The sequence below is a fragment of the Castanea sativa genome, chromosome 3 (genome assembly GCF_040712315.1).
Source record: "Castanea sativa cultivar Marrone di Chiusa Pesio chromosome 3, ASM4071231v1".
Classification (NCBI taxonomy): domain Eukaryota; kingdom Viridiplantae; phylum Streptophyta; class Magnoliopsida; order Fagales; family Fagaceae; genus Castanea; species Castanea sativa.
In genome coordinates, this window is record NC_134015.1 from 31,340,356 (window position 1) to 31,355,097 (window position 14,742).

The 14,742-nt window shown below is 34.0% G+C and overlaps 1 protein-coding gene across 2 annotated transcripts; it reads right to left on the reverse strand.

Moving 5' to 3' along the window:
• Positions 1-1,133: 1,133 nt before the first annotated feature.
• On the reverse strand, positions 1,134-9,741 carry LOC142627956 (putative phospholipid-transporting ATPase 9). 2 transcript variants are annotated; one of them, XM_075801860.1, is made up of 11 exons: positions 9,608-9,741; positions 6,347-7,698; positions 5,088-5,198; positions 4,723-4,999; positions 4,546-4,634; positions 4,339-4,447; positions 3,740-3,949; positions 3,502-3,627; positions 3,293-3,391; positions 2,984-3,175; positions 1,134-2,150 (listed from the first exon to the last, which is right to left on the reverse strand). In XM_075801860.1, the coding sequence occupies exons 2-11, from the start codon at positions 7,693-7,695 to the stop codon at positions 1,518-1,520; spliced, it is 3,195 nt and encodes a 1,064-aa protein (XP_075657975.1). In that variant the 5' UTR covers positions 7,696-7,698; positions 9,608-9,741; the 3' UTR covers positions 1,134-1,517. The 2 variants fall into 2 exon arrangements, with proteins under 2 accessions (XP_075657975.1, XP_075657974.1); XM_075801859.1 differs by lacking the exon at positions 9,608-9,741 and adding an exon at positions 8,481-9,011.
• Between the last annotated feature and the right edge of the window lie 5,001 nt (positions 9,742-14,742).

Below are 14,742 nucleotides of genomic sequence, written 5' to 3' on the forward strand. Positions count from 1 at the left end.
TAAATAAATAAATAAATAAATAAAGCCTTCCATTTCAGTTCTTAAACATACCCATGTCTTCTCTATTGAATAGTTGGTGTGCAATAGAGATGAGACCAAAATTTTTATTAGAAAATAAGAAACTCTAAAGGAATCATATTAGTTTATTGACTCTAATAAGATTAATTAAATAGAAAAAATAGAGATAAGATCAAGAAACAGAGTGAAAGAGAGACAGAGAGAAAAGAACCAAAAACCCAAAACCTAAACCCAAATAGTGGTGAAGAACAATAGAAAATCATTCAAAACCACCAAATCATCAACTCGTACAATAAACTAATAAATTCAAACGTGACAAAAACCCTATTAAATCAAAATTTTGGGTATCGATATTCAAGGTTGAGCCAATGTTTTCAGATGTCCATTCTTCATCACAGGTGGTTGAGCAAACTTTGATTGAAAGCCACGGTGCATGTTGTTTTGTGAGAGAGAGCAGCAGCGATGGGTTGATTTTGTGAGAGAAGAGTTTCTGAAGAGAGAGAGCTGTGTTGATGTATTCTGAAGAGAAACCAAGAGCACAATAGAGAGAAGGAAAAGAGTTTGGATGAAAGAGAAAGAATAGTTATTTAATACAGCTGAGTAACTTTTTAAGATAAAATAAGCTTATGGAGTTGCTACAGTGTTTTCTATATCAAGAGAAGCAGGGAAGCAACTTTGAAAAATATTTGGAAAAGTTTTGCATTTAGAGAATCTGTTTGAGCTGATTTTTTTGGGTTTGCTCCGCAAAAAATAGATTTAGCTAATCTATTGAAGATGCTATTATGCTACAAAAATACCAGTGACACTGGATTAAAAGCTCAAACCGCAGTGTAATTATGGCTTAAAATTAGATAACTATAACGCACAGATAGCTCATTAAGAAAGTATGCAAAATGGAGGAGTTGGGAGCAACGGCCCGTAAGTTTCTAAATTGTCATGATATCAGACCATGATTTCTAAGGGGAGTTTCTAAGTAACAGCAGTAAGAACTCAAAAAACAACAAAACAAAAGCAACCTGAACAAAGGGGAATGTGTGTATATATATATATAGAGAGAGAGAGAGCACGAAACAAAAGTATAACTATCATACATGATAAGAAATAAGAAGAAATAGTACTAGAGAAAGAAAAAGGCATACTATATTTCTCTATTCTGTAGACTCTAATAAAAAGCAACACTATCAAATATTCCTACAATGAATTTTCTCGGTTCTGTATGTCACTAATTTAATTTATACAATGATACAAAAAGCATGGTATAATAACCGATGTATAACCTCAGATGGTCAAAAATAAAATCTATACAATAATAATATTCCACCCATCTAAGATATGCTACAGATGACTAAAGCTTCTGTACAGTCATCAAGCAAGGGTAATCTCTAGGCCGTCTGCTTTAATTGAGTCATACACCCAGCAGAAAATTTTCAAAGTTCAGACGCATATCTCCGACCTGCAATTTTTTGCCAGCTAACCATCCAAAACCGATTTCAACAATATCACATATGGTTATGATTATTATCTTTTAAACTGTTAGTCCTTGCTGCAAAGCGGGCTGTGAAGCCTACAGTTGTTGGCCGCAACGATCTCTGCCGTACCATTTCACAATATTCAGGATCATTTGGTAGGCCCTCATGCCTTATCCACTGTATTGTTTCATGGTACATAGGAAAGAAGCGCATCTTAATTGCTGAGTACGAGAAGTATGGTATTAGGGTTGAGATCACCACGAATAGAGTGACGAGCCAATAAGAAGGGGTCGGGGCAAGGACTTCAATGAAAAGTTTGTAAGCAGTGGTAGAAAAAATAGGAGACATGGCTCCATAAGCCAAGAGGAAAAGGTACCAAAATGCAATTGAACCCCAGATAACAACATGTTGCACCAAGGTGAAGTAAGTTATAAAAAGTGCCATCTGCAAGTTTACGACCCAAACAATGCATGTATACATTGTTGCTCCTAAAATATCCCTCCCAGCAGTCTGCCCATCATTATTGAAAGCCTGCAGCTCCAGTGCTTTTGTGCAGAAAAAGAAAATTATTATAGCACTGCAAAACCCATTTAACATCCAGCTGAGTATTCGACGCCAGCTGAAAAGGAGATTCTGCACCCCTTCTTGGTATAATAGAGGAAACTGCCATGAGAAACAAGGAACAATACTACATAAGCATTTATCAAAAGTCAAACCATATAAAATTGGCCAAAAGCCTTGTAGTTCAACTACACCTCCTAATGTTTCCAATGGAGATGTCCAAAGTTCAAATCCCCCTTCCCCATTTTTGTATCTATTGAATTATAATAAATATATATATATATACACACACACACACACAAAATTAGAGCTTCTTTTATGTTACTCCAATAATAACCAAGGGGGCTTTGGTTGTTCAATGCTATATGCAACTCCTGCTACAACTATTTGCAGTTGTTTTTCTGGAACATGATAATGAAAACTCAACCAAGAAATCCCAAACAATAGTAGGCTTGAATGCTTTTTTGTCACTTTACCACTTTCATCTTAATAATCGTTTCAACTTTCTTTCTTCTACTAAGAATTTTTACAGTCACATGCAATGGCTACACCATTTTAAGTTACTAACAGTTCTTAATGGCACCAATGGTTTCTTTGGCCAATGGCATTGGTTGGAGGTTATCAAGTGTTCTCAACCAAAGAACAAAACTTGAAGCCACCGTATGGATAAAATAAAATAAAACAAAATCATCCACATCACTCTGAGGACTTGAAATGAATTAAGTGGACCAAAAGGTAGAGGAATAGGCATTACGCATGTAAAACATTCTTGTCTGTACCACATGAAGGAAAAGTTACAAGAAGTTCCTTTCTGAACACCCCCTCCCCCTCCCGAAAGAAAAAGAAGCCCAGATGCATTGTGTTACTTTTATATACTGAGTCATTGATCATCATAAGAGAAATAATTTAATACACGTACTATATAGTTGACTCACCTTGAGACAATACCTTGCAGAAACATCCTGGTCAAAAACTCCCATAGCAACAACCGGAATTGATGAGAAGAAAACATTAAAGAGTGACAAATACCAATCATTGTATGCAGGTTGCCCAGAGAATGATGCATATGCCTCGTATAAGAATAGTGTGAAACCAAATGTGATATTCTTGAAGAAAAAGTAGCATATCTGCCAATAGAAGAATGAACAAAGTAAATTAATTAAAAAGGTTTATACTTACGACAAGATTTAGAAAAAAATTTCAATTTTTCCAGATTTCTAAATACAAATACAAGAATGGATTACCATTGATGAGATCCTTCTGTAACACCAATGTCCATGCACAAGCAGCAAACGCTCCAAATATCGGAACTGTGCAATCGCAATATCACTTGACATGACCGCCTGAATTGAAAAATATGTACAGCGGAAAATGAGTATATGTAGTGAGAAACACAAACAATAAAAATAATTTATATTTGATTCAAGATAAAAATGTTGAACAATCTGATCACCTGCATTCCTTCGACACCACTAATTCCAATCCCTATATCTGCTTCTTGAAGCATTCCCACATCATTGGCACCATCACCAATTGCTAATGTCGTTTTCCCCGTTCCAGATTTAACCAGTCTTGTAACCTTTTATTATTTTCAGCAGGAAAAACAAATTACTCCTAAATGCTAATTATGTACTTAAAAACAGAAAAGAAAAGAAAGGTAGGTTAAAGACACAGAAAAATGATAAACCCACCAGAGCCTTCTGTTTTGGCGATGAGCGACAGCATATAACAGATGCACAACCAATTGCAAGCTCCAGAAACATTTTCTTCATATCATCCTCTAGAGCATAACTAAGAGATTTCCCATCGATGATCAAAGCAAATGCCTCAGAGCTCCTACTTGATGAAGTAAGCTGACCCTTCCCTTCATTTATCTGACGGAGGACACTTTCCTTTGATGCCTAAAAAAGGAATCAGAATTATCCCATCAATATTACATGAACAATGATTTAGAAAATATCACTACTTGAATTCTACCAAGTATCACGGCATAATTACTGAAGCATGGAGCTTCATCAAACTATTTTAAAGAAAAATTCTGTCCAGGCCAAAAATCCTAATGGTGAACCAATAAAATGCATTTAATTGGTGCTACCAAAATAAAGGTAAGGCCAGAGAAGATTTTGTTGTAGTGAGTGTAGACATGAATACCCATATTTGAATAGAATAAATATACTAAAAGACTGAAAATGGAGAAATGGAAAAAACATTATTTGTGTTAAGGTTCAAGATTACTTGCTAATTAGGAATACCTCAAACTGAAGACTAAACAAAAATCACCCTATATTACCTTAGCAATGGCTGCCTTATCTCCTGCCTTTTCTAGTGCTTGAATTTGGGGAGTCTCCAAATTAATTATAATCTGCTTCATTCCTTGTCTAAGCAAACTACATGAAAATCTGCAGATTTATAGAATTTAGTCAGACATCTTCAAAAACAGTATGAGAGGTACGCCTCAATTCATGGTCAATATAACAGTCAAACCCAGGAATCATACCCAATATTTATGGCAGTCTCCATCTTGTCTCCAGTCAAAACCCAAATCTTAATTCCTGCTTGGGCAAGCTTGTCAATGCAACTAGGAACCTGACAAGCAAAATAGAATAAATGTAAATACCAAACAAAATAATCAATAAAAGTGTACATTCATTTGTAATCAGTATCTTCAACCCACCCCATTTTGGAGTTTGTCCTCAACAGCAGTTGCACCAAGAAGAATTAGACCCCTCTCAATCTTCTCTGCTACCTCATCAATCATCGTTTCCTGATCAGCACTAACTGAATTCTTTGCCTCAGTGAATTTCTCATTGAACTCTTTGTATTCTTCTTCATCAAGTTCACGATAGGCAAGTATCAAGGTTCTCAGGCCTGCATCAGCATAATTATTCACATGCTCCCTGGTCTCGTCTTCAAACTCCCTACCATTCTTGGCAAGCCTTTCAAACATGACACTGCATGGGAAATGAATTAGGAAGATGATGATATGCAATAAAAGCTGATAGAGATTATTCTGAGGTTTTAAGATGTCTTATCACAAACCTGTCAGCACCTTTACAAAGTAATAGTATTTTTCCTTCCTCATCCCTTACTATCACAGACATCCGCTTCCTTGAGCTGTTAAACTCTAAAACATTCAGAAGTTTATACAACCTGCAAAAGGAAATTATTCATTGAGACAGTCTTTTCCGATTTAAGCATTACTTAAAAAGAAAGTAGCCCTACATGCACATGTATATGCAGCCATTCTAGAGGGAGTATGTAACCCTGTTTCATAGCCCTATACATCCACCATGTGGTGCACATCACATACTACACCAAAGAGAATGATATTTAAGAGAATATGTCTGCATATATATGCCAGTATAATTAGAAGCAAAATCACGTAAGGGACCCATGAACTGGGTATTCAGATGAATCCATATGCACGCCAATGGAACTGTAGGGGTGGCTCTACATTGATGCCAGGGTGGTCACAGGACCACCCTGCCCTGGGAAAAAAATTATTATATATAAATTTTAAAAAATTTATGATTTTTCTTACCTTTAAAAAAAAATTGATACCACCCTAAAATTTTCTAGGCCCAACATAAATAAACTTTCGACAAAATTTGTCAACAAACTTGGTGTAGATTAAGGCTGTGAACTTTGACAAATTTATCATTAGATTATATGTTCTTCTTAAATTTACCATTCTTTCAAAATATCAATAAAATCAAAGATCAATAACTATGTTATCGATCAAATGTTTAAATTTTAAGTTTTTGTAGTCTAAAATTATATATAAAAAATAAGTTTATGGATCGAATAGTAAATAAAATCCAATTGATATGTAAAACATAAAGAACATGCAATTCAACTGTTAGATTTTAAAAATATGCAATCATGTTAATATGTTTGGTGAGAGTTGTAGCCTTAAGTTACAACTAAGTTTGTAGTCAAACTTTGGTCTCTTGAACAATATATTAGGCTTTTACAAACAAAAAGGAAAAGCTTAAGAAAAATTTTATCAAACTAAAATTTTGAAAGAGATGTAGCTTGTAGCATTCATAATGATTATCATGCAACAATTTCAAAATAAAAAAAATTTGTAAAAGGAAATTATAAGATTTTATGCATTTGCATTTTTTTTTTTTTGGTCGATATATGGAATTCTCTTTTTATATTTTATATAATTTAAGTTTCATAATGACCACCTTGGAAAAAGCTCTTGGAGCCGCCACTGAATGGAAGCCAAAGAGTATAGCATACATAAGTTCTAAATTTGTGATTTTATAAAACATGCAATGAGAAAAACTGACCGTTCAATTCCATTTCCAGTCACTGGATCCAGTTCATGCAATGATATGCTAGTCTGTGTCCTTTTATAGAATTCAAAACCAAGTTCTCGTGCTGCAATCACAAATGCTGCTTCATCTGGAGATTCAGCTTCATATGAAACGTTCCTTGTTTCTTCATCCACTTCGGGAATGGCAGTATGACAAATTGCCAATAAACGAAAAAATTTCTGAATGACAGCTGCCCGAGGCTCATTAACCCATTTTCCATTCATAATCCTTTCATCTTTAAAGTTAAAGCCTTTTATGAGTGACTTTGAATCAGTAGAATCGTTGATGTGGTCATATCCATTTACATTTTCATCACGCAAAGGTGAGGCTTTTCTTGTATGCATAGCCCTCTCAACCTCTGTAACACCAAGACCATAAGCTGTCCCAGCCACAGAACACTTGATGAACTCCATTGAATTGCATGTCAAAGTTCCGGTCTTATCAGATAGTATTGTGTCAACTTGGCCAAGTTCCTCATTCAAATTTGAGGTACGGGCATGTGCCGGTTTGTCAGCTTCTTCATAGTACATGTGAATATCTTGATTGATGAAGATGCTCTGAAGAACTTTGACAATTTCTATTGACACATACAATGAGATTGGAATAAAGTAATTATATAACATTAGGGCTGTCAGAAAGTGAAAAGTAGCTGCAGCTGGTGCTCTTTTGGGGTCAAAGAAAACTGTAGAATCATCTGGTCTAAGATACCACCTTTTCGGCCTGCCAGTTTCTAAGTCATCTTCAGTTGCAATGCCAAAGAGAATAGAACCAACGAATGCCATCAGAAATAGAATAGAGAATAAGAAGTAGATAATTCTGTCCATCTTCTTCTCAATTTTGCTTCTCTTCGAAGGGGGATCAGTAGAATTCTGAATAACCTTTGTGTCCTGACCAGTGAAGATAACAGCCCCATAAATGTAGTCTGTATTTCGGAGTTTAGAATCTCTGAGAAGAAGTTGCTGAGGAGAGAGAGGATACTGTGGCTCTTCAAACTCCATACTTCCAACAAAAGAGTACAAATTTGCATTGGGGTCTTCGCATTTAACTATAGCCTTAAAATTACGGAAGTCAGAGTCCTCATTTAAGAATGAGGTAACCTCCAAGGCTTGTTTTAATTTCAAATTTGTCTCGCCATCAAGGTTCATGGTCTCAACATAGCAGATTGCATCATCATAACTGGATGAGAGCAAGAGGAGGTCTGCCGGAAAGAATTCATCCTTCTTTACCTTTACTATATCTCCCACTCTCAGGTTCTTCCATTCAGTATGATTAAAAACTCCATCACGTTGATGCACTTTAACCTTTCTATTGTTCACCTCCATATCCTGCAAAAATATTCCATATGAAAAATTATATATCTAGGTGTAACAGCTTGCCTGAAAGAACAATTAACATCTAAATTGATAGCACTTTGGCCTATGTTGTCAAGTATTGATCTCTGACCACAAGCAAGAGAATATAGCAATCATAATAATTAGAATTGTACAATTGAAAAGGAATAATAAACTATCTAGTAAATCTAAGTAATATGGAAACATAATTTATGGAACTATTTTTTTATTCATCATTAAAATCAACAATGCAAAAGGAGAAAATATTATCATCCTATAGAGATCATGTGAACTAAATACTTTTTTCAAAGTACACATCACCCAACCAAACAACCTCATGCTACGAATTTAAACAGATTACATGAATTTTCCCATATCCAATGTATTAAGATGATTTAAAAATGTCCCTTGCATCCACCGTAGTAATGAAACTAGCAAATATTTCAGAGGATCTACACTTTTCCTTAAAAATTCTTATAGCAACAAAAGAAATACTTCCATCAAAGCCAACGGTGGCCTCCAAGACTTAGGACACTCCAATGAGCAGATTTCCAAGACATCCCTCCCTTTTTTTCTTTCCTTCATAAAAATGTGTTTAGGAAAACGAAAGTCCAGCTTAATCAGTTCAAGTTTAGGAGACTCTTCTACTGGTCTTTTTGATTCTATCCAAGCATATTGTAATTGAACAAGAAAGATAGAGAAGCTCAGGAAAATATTAAAACCATATTATAAGGATCAATTAATAGAACCAAACTAGACAAGCAAAAAAAGGGCACCTGCTTCTTTCGCCTCCAATCTTCAATGCCCTCTTTAATCATTGTTGCTCCAATAACGACAATAAGAGGAATGATAGCACTAACAGCTGTATAAGGAGCGAGCGGGGTGAAGGCCAAGATGCCAGTAACCAAGAAGAAAAAATTGGCCACCCTCCTAAACTGCTCAAACAATGATTTAGGCAAGAAAGTGGCAAGTGTATACTTTGTAGACCTAACATAATTGGCTCCATAATTACGAATTTCAGCTTGGATGCAATCTGGTTCATTGCAATAAACAACCCTGGAAAACCCTGGACCACCAATCTGTGAATGGTCATCATCTGTCATAGATGACCTCCCACATCTGAATGAGTAAAGATTGCTGAGTTTCAGCTTTCTCCTTATACCACCCCTCATTTTTTGTTCCCCCTAGAACAACCTCTCACTAACCCCAATGACAAATATCAGAGAAACACAATAGGAAGTACAACAATTCCTTCCTTCCTTCCTTCCAAAGCAAATTCACTCACTAGTAAGTGCAGCTTCTTCAAGGATCCACAGCCCCTTCAAAATTCAAAAACAACCCACTAAGAATGACTCAATCAGCTACAAGAAAAGTAGCTCCTCTCTAGGAAAAACAGATTTAATTTTTCCACAAGCCCCAAAAAGTTCACAAATTTGTAACACCAACACCCAGAAAAAGAATGAATAAATAAAGCAATACTAGTCAGTCTAAAACAAAATTAAAACAGAACCCCAGAAAAAGTTAAGACAAAAAGCTCAGAAACCCAGTAATTAGAAAGTGAAAACAAAACAGAAAACCAGAGAAACAAGAAGGAAGCAGAAAAGAAAAAAGGAAGTTTGAGAAAGAACACGTGTGCAGAGACAACAAGTCCAGGTAGTTACGAGTCACAACGACCAACTAATTCTATTCCTATATCATACGCACCACCAAAAGGTAATCTCCGCCCCAAAAGCAGCAACAACAACGACAACAATAAAAAACAACATGTAACTCAGCCCAGAATACCACACGATACCCAACCCAACCCAACCCAAAATTATTTAATATAAGAATATAAAAAATACAAAGGCCGTTCGACAAGGCTGTAATATAGGCCCTACGGAGAGTCAAGGCAATCACGTACTAGTACAAGAGTATGAGATGAATAATATTCGCATATCTGAATGTTTCCTCTGAGGCTTTTCAACGCAGACTTGGTTTGGATCTCGCATCTTGACTTTGTTTCACGCGCATTTGGCTGGCTTCTCTCTCTGCCCTGTATTTGTGTGTAGGAAATTTTTTTTTTCCTTTCAAATAACTCCAAAGCTACTTTCCCAGAAAATTCTTTACAAGAATTTATCTTCTGGGGAAAAAATAAATAAATATAAGGGAATGTGAGAGACAAGGGATTGAACTTTTCAACGGGTGAAAGAGGACACAGGAAAAGGAAGGAAGGCGGAAAGATCTAGAAGAAGGAGAAGAGCAAATGGGTTTTGATTAAAAGAGAAGAATTTTGATTTCGCGGGAAAAGCTTAGGAGCTCATCAATGATGAATAAAAGTGTTTATGGCTCTCTCTCCTTTTTTTTTTCTTTTTTTTGAGAAGACTCTCTCTCTTTTTCTCTGTCTGGGAATTTAAAAATTCTTCTCTCTCTCTCTCTCTCTCTCTCTCAGAAACTTCGTATATTAATACTAGTCCCAAAAAAAAAAAAACCCAAAAAAAAAAAATAGAATTATTACTTTATTAGCAAGAAAATAATAATGATTAATGGTTAAAAAGTTTTTTTTTTTTGGAGAAAATTAATGGTTAAAAAATTAAAAATAGAATTTCTGATAAAATTAAATAAATAAACAGACAAATAGGGTGAAAGGCACTGTTTCTTGATTAACAGAAATTGCGCCGTCATGGCGGGGAAAAAATGTGCAGCGTCTTAGAAGGGTCATGCAAAGACTTTGTGCCACCCACGCGCCACGCCCACGCCTCTATTAATTTCCTCACGTCACAATGCTCCTTACCTTTCTTTTCTTTTCTTTTCTTTTATTTTTTTTTTTCTATTTTTTATTATTACTATTATTTGGTTCTTTTTTATTTTGATATTATTCTTTTTGTTAATTTCGTTTGTTAGGTTTTTTTTATTATAAATAATATTTTGTTAAAGATATATATCAAGTACAATACTCAGATATTTAACTCTAATTTTAATTTTGTGCAAGTCAATAATGTTACTTGTATTGCAAGTTTATGAATCACAATTAATATTGAATTGATTTAGAATCTAGTTTTTTTTTTTTTTTATAAACACTCATATTGCATTGATTATAATACAAGACCTTGGTCTCAGTTCCAAATGTTTTGTTACTCTACAATGAATTTAATAACTTTATATAATGGTTTTTTTTTCTTTAATGGACACTTCATAATGAATTAATCCACTCCAAATATTTGAGGTTATTGTTGACATGTTGTATTTTTTTTTTGGTTAGTATATCGTAGTGGCTTCATTTTTTTTAATCTTTGATTTGATTCTCAAAAAAAAAAATTAAATAAATAATCTTGATTTGTTGAAGATTTTTAATATTTCGCGGATATTCTATTAAGCCAAGTAGATTAGGTTGTCAATATCATTAACAGCTTGCCATGTATTGTAAAATTGAGCATGATTTGATAATTTAATTATTGAGTTTTTTTCCACCCAACTTTGTCTAACGTATCACTTAAAACTTAAAGCACCCTCTCGTCCACCTACGATTGGAGAAAAAGCCTCTTCCACCACGAGTAATTGGGGGTACGCGTTTATTAAAATTCTTTCTATGTTTTGGTTGTTTCTTTCTTTAAATTCATTTTTGGCCAAAATTAATGATTCATTATTTTTAAATAAAGAAGTGCTAAAATAGGATAATTGAGACAAGATGAATACTTACTACCGTATATCTTTTACGTGATAGTCATGCTACATTTATAAGTGCTTGTGGGGTGTGCGGAAGGCAAAGACTATGGTTCAAGTCTCTAAAAAAGAGTTTCACACGCATACACATAGATTATACTAGAGTGATTATTGAAAAATATATTAACATGATTACATATTTTGAAAATCTAATCGTTAAATTACTTATTTAAAATTCATATCAAATAAAAAAATATTGAGTGAAATTGTGTAATCTTAAGATACAATAAAGTTTATAACCAAACTTTGTCATTCCTAGAAAACTAGCTCATTTTCTTTTGTTTGGTAGTGACTTTAAATGAGTTTGAAAATTTAGCTCTTAACTTCCCTTATTTAGTTTCATGTGAAATAGAAATTTTTTCTAGAAATTTTTGTAAAAAACAACTATATCTCATGCCAAGCTAAATAGGGGTAAGTTAAGAGATAGATTTCCTATAAGTCATATTTTTCTAATACTACTAAATATAGGAAAATGCAGAAAACTACCTTTGCATAAGGTTTTTCATTGAAACAAGCTGATTAGTGTAACTCTTTGTGAAATTATAGAACTTCATTTTTTTTTAATTGAACGAAAACTTTGACAAATCAGCCATTAGATTATATTGTATTATTATAATTTCCATACTTACAAAACATCATTGATTGAATTGAAGATCAATAACTATCCCATCATAATTATTTTTTTTAAATTTCAATTATTTTTAAATTTAAAATTATAAGTAAAGTATAAGTTCACGGACAAACTTGTAAATAGCATCCGATTAATACAAAATTTGGCATACTTGTTAAAACAAAGTGATATAGAATGGAATTCTTAAATTATATCAAGTTACGCCTAGTATAACACATTATTAATGTTACACCACTTAATAGTGTTTTATTTGATTAATATTTTAAAAAAATATTCATCTTTGGATGGGATGTTCTATTTTTTCGTGAAATTATAGAACTTCATTTTTTTTTAAATTGAATGAATGCTTTGACAAACTTGAAAATTGTTTTTTTGAATAGAAAAGAAAATTTGAAAACTTAACATTCTTTATATAAAATAGCTATCTATTAGAATAATGTGGCCCAACATTATATTCTATGATGTCTCTATTATCAATAAATAAGTATTCAAAATTTCTTGTGAAATTATGCAATATTTTTATGTTGTAAAATATTGGTATATTGAAATATGTCTACTTGACTTAGTAGATTAAAATTATGAATGCATTCATTATAGTCATTGACTTGACCATATCCATCATGAAGTAGCCTATTCTTATAGGTGCATTGTTGGACCATAATGGAAAGGAGGTGCAAGTTACAATAAGGGCTAGTGTTTTGATAGTTAGTGCATAATAATCTCGGCAGTCCTTCCATAATGAGATTCATGCACGTTAAGCATTGGCCTTAATAAATCTATCGTATCATTGCTAGTAATTTGACCTCCAAAAAGAGGTGTTGTCATTATAATGATTATGGATATGAATGATAGAGGGATCCATGCGTTAGTATGGAGTTACAAAAGTAATGACACATTAATGAACTTCTTCATTAATGAATCTTGTATGGACTGGGTATGTAAGCCCAGCCCTGAGTTGTAGGCCTATTCATTGAGTGTTCTCGGCCCATCTTGGCCTATGTGGGCGGGCTGGTATAGGCTTAGTCAAACAATCAAGCTAGACACTCCTAGAGATGCCGCAAATAAAAGATAATGCCTTGAAGGAATCCGCCCGCCGAGCAACAACCAGCGTTAGGCACAAGTTACTAGAAAGTCATATTAGTTATGAGTAGTGAGTTCCATCTGGTCAGGAATATGGGGCAAAGGGACCCACTGACATAGGGAAAACCCCCCACATCATGACAACCCCCTAAGAGGAGGCTATAAGTGGAGAAAGGGAGGCAATAATAGTGGGTTGGAAAATTTTCGGAAGAGAAACATGTGAGTAGAAAGGAAAAATACATCTCGAATTTCAGGGGAAGGGATCAACTGTATAGTCTTCATCACAACTGAGCTAGGATCAAGAGAGTTAAGGGTCAAAACCACAGTTTAACTTCCTTAATAATCTTTAGAATCATTTCTTAGACCTCTAATTGTGGGATAAGCCCAACTTAGAGTACAAGTAAATTGGAATCTAGGCCCAAAATCCCAAGATTAATGGAAAAGGACCACCACAAATCTAATTGATAAAGTTGTTTATTAATGAATGTAATATATCTATAACATGAATTGTTATTATAATAGAAAGGATTTTATGGCTGGTCATATCCTTCTTGAATGTTATAAATATTGTCAAGGCCACACTTGCAAGGAGTGTGAGAAGAGAAAAGAAAGCTCTTGTTAATCCTAACTAGCTAGTGAGAGCATCCTAATTGCGTGTGAGGTCTTTGAATAATATAATTTAGTAAGAAATTTCTCACATCTTATTATTGATTTTTGTTACATATGCACGTGATATAATTATTAATTGATAGATGTATTATATTTGTTTACCATGAATTACTCCTTAAGTAAAATTCTAACACTATCGATATATCATCATTTTGATGTTTGTAAGCAACAATGTGTAAACACCGCATTTTATACTCCTTACGACTCGAGCCCCCGTTTCCCAATGATGCTTGAACTCTAAGGCCCAAGGCCAGTTTAAAACCCAATCAGATATTAAATTGACTTGAGGAATGTTAAAATGGAAAATATAACTTTTTAAATGAGCAAAAATCTATTTTTGAAAATAAAATGACCAAAGTAGCCATCGGCCTGCGTACATGGGTCGCGACCTGCGTATGCGAGCTAAAGCATGTGTACGTAAGCACATTCCTACGCATGCAACTAGGGTTTCAGAAACACAAGAAATGCAAGTTTTCTGCAATAATGACTGAGATTTGGAACGAATCCCACATCGTTTGGGAGCCGTTCCAAACCCCATTTTCTCAACTATAAAAAGACTTACATGGTACATTTTCAACACACACAGAAATCCTAAGATTCATTAGAAAATAGTGAATCGAAAGTGAGTTTTTTACAAAACACCCTTAAGTCATTTTTTATTTGATCGGGACTTTTTCTGACCCCAATCCTTTGAGTTTAAGATTGCTAATCACTATTTTATTGAATTGTGATAGATTTGATTGAGGGGAATGGTCAAAAATCAAGCCTAGGAGCTTTTGCTTTAAGGTATTCTTTTAAACTTTTCTTTTTCCTTTTCTACCTTTATTCTTTTCTTTAATCTGTTTTTTTTGTTTAATTTATGTTTATATATGTTTTTTTAGATTATTTTTAGGCTTTATTTATGTCTTTAAACATGTTAGGTTGCTAGATTTTACGTTTTTTGTCTTGTTTGGTTT